Source organism: Octopus bimaculoides, chromosome 9 (assembly GCF_001194135.2).
Source record: "Octopus bimaculoides isolate UCB-OBI-ISO-001 chromosome 9, ASM119413v2, whole genome shotgun sequence".
NCBI classification, from domain to species: Eukaryota; Metazoa; Mollusca; class Cephalopoda; order Octopoda; family Octopodidae; genus Octopus; species Octopus bimaculoides.
In genome coordinates, this window is record NC_068989.1 from 81,849,791 (window position 1) to 81,852,444 (window position 2,654).

Consider the following 2,654-nt stretch of genomic DNA (forward strand, 5'->3'; position numbering starts at 1 on the left):
TTTTAATTCCCAAATATTCAACGTTCAAAATCAAAGACTATGACACAATAAACAAATGAATCCATTCGACAATCTGCCTGCCTGCCTGTCTACCTGCCTGCCGGTCTGTCTGTTCTCTCTCTCTCTCTCTCTCTCTCTCTTTCTCTCTCTCTCTCTTGTTTATCTCTGCCCTTCTCTCTCTCTCAATATTGATAAGAAAAATGTTGTAGATTATGGATCTCCCAAATTGAGTCACGATGGCAAAGTTTCGGGAAGTACGGCTAAGTGGACTGAAGTATGCACAATTAGGTAAATAGCCCCAAATCCCACAGTAGAGATGGACATAGATCCTGTAAGTGTGTAGTAGTCTCATAGCTGATTTAATTAATCATTTCACGTGTAGGAAATGTGATATTATATAAATATCTAAAAACTCACCGACAACTGTAGGCTCGAGGTCAACAAACACAGCTCTGGGAACATGTTTTCCTAATCCTGTCTCACCAAAGAATGTACTGAAAGAGTCATCCACAGCGCCCATTGCTTTTTTGTCAGACATCAAGTAACCATCAGGCTGGATTCCATGTTCCAGACAATAAAGTTCCCAACAGGAATTCCCAATCTGGACACCAGCTTGTCCAACATGGATACTTATACATTCCCTCTGAAATGATAAAAGATCACAAAATACAGACATTAAAACATGCTTCAAACGGTTAGTTTGGGGTTAACGGGAGCTCAAGGAAGAGTCAGGAAATATTTCATCTCTCCAGCGAACTGCCAGTCTGTGCCGTTTGGAGGTCAGGCTCCCTCACTGTGTGACTGTAGTGTTGTGGTTGTCCTTGCTTCACAGTCCCTAGTGCATATAAGTTACATTTTAATGTAGTGTATATTTTGTTCCACTTGTTCTACTATTTGTAGTGCGCGTAAGCGGAGGTGTAATGGCCCAGTGGTTAGGGCAGTGGACTCGCGGTCATAGGATCGCGGTTTCAATTCCCAGACCTTGCGTTGTGAGTGTTTATTGAGAGAAAACACCTAAAGCTCCACGAGGCTCCGGCAGGGGATGGTGGCGAACCCTGCCGCACTCTTTCACCATAACTTTCTCTCACTCTTACTTCCTGTTTTTGTTGTGCCTGTAATTCAAAGGGTCAGCCTTGTCACACTGTGTCACGCTGAATCTCCCCGAGAATTACGTTAAGGGTACACGTGTCTGTGGAGTGCTCAGTCACTTGCACGTTAATTTCACGAGCAGGCTGTTCCGTTGATCGGATCAACAGGAGCCCTCGACGTCGTAAGCGACGGAGTGCCAACAAAGTGCGCGTAGGTTATATTCCAACCATGTGAACTTCACATCTACATAAGGAGTAGTTAACTAAGGTTTGCAAGTTAAGAAGACATTATCCAGTGGTAAAGATGCACATCTGTAAAATATATATTTATTTACAGAAACAATATGGATTGAATCTAGAACAGTTAAATGTTAAGCTTTTCCTTCCTCTGTCAAAATTCCATGCATATTTAGGATACTTTATAAAAAGATTATATAGACCGCCGTACTAGTACATTATTTTATCAATCCCGGAAGGATGAAAGGCAAAGTAGGGATTTTGTCTGACAGAAATAATGGAATACAGTACTTAGGTTAATTTCAACATAGTTGATACAGTAAACATAAAAGAAGATGCAAATGGAAGTAAGGAATAGACAACACCAAGTCGATGTCAAGTCATTATGTTGAAACCAACAAGGCGGCGAGCTGGCAGAATCGTTAGCAGGCCGGGCGAAATGCTTAGCGGTATTGCGTCTGTCTTTACGTTCTGAGTTCAAATCTTGCCGAGGTCGAATTTACCTTTCATCCTTTCAGTGTCAATAAATTAAGTACCAGTGAAACACTGGGGCCGATGTAATCGACTATTCCCCTCCACTCCGATTTCAGGTATTGTGCTTATAGTATAAAGAATTATAATGAAATCAATACGTCGCGACGTTACGTTAATATTTCAGGGAGAGAATTCTCCTTTACGAGGCGAGTCCTCTCCCTTAGCTTAGAAGCTCATGAAATTCAATTATCTTGCAGTATTTCTTTTGACACTTAACCTTCAAAATTCAAGTTTGCGTGCTTAAGTATTTCAGAAATAGCAGCTTAGGTACACTGCTCCAACGTCAAAAGATCCAGCAATGAACACCATCACTGAGAAAGAAAGCAATTAGGTCGCTTGCATGTCGACTCATGATAACCACCACAGTTACATACGTACAATGCAATAATCCTGCATGACTGCTGGGTTGTAGAGAAAGAACCAATGGAAGTGGTGGATTTATGTATTAGAAACACGTGTAGCGTGATTAAAAATATCTTCTTTCCCCCACAGACTAAATAACAGGTAAGTTATATATATTTTTTCAAATAATTTTATTGTATTTTATAGTATGTTTTTAAATGCTTATATTATTTCATTGGATATAACTTTCTATGTGTATTCCATACAATAAGGTTATCCTGAAATAGGAGTTGCGGTTCTATTGGTAAAATCACAAATTTGTAATAATAATAATAATAATAATAATAATTATGTATATATATATATATATATATAAGCAATGTTAAATCTCTGAACGAGGTATTAACAGTAACTGCACGATAAAGTGAAGTATATTTGCCACTTAAATGTTTA

The 2,654-nt window shown here is 39.1% G+C and overlaps 1 protein-coding gene across 1 annotated transcript in view; it reads right to left on the reverse strand.

Annotated features, from left to right (window-relative positions):
* The window catches only part of LOC106877709 (tubulin alpha-1C chain), an 8,710-nt gene that overhangs the window by 1,874 nt on the left and 4,182 nt on the right, over window positions 1-2,654 (reverse strand). The window contains exon 2 of the mRNA XM_014926665.2: window positions 418-643. Within this exon, the coding sequence (XP_014782151.1) occupies window positions 418-643 (226 nt within the window). The remainder of the gene's footprint in view (window positions 1-417; window positions 644-2,654) is intronic.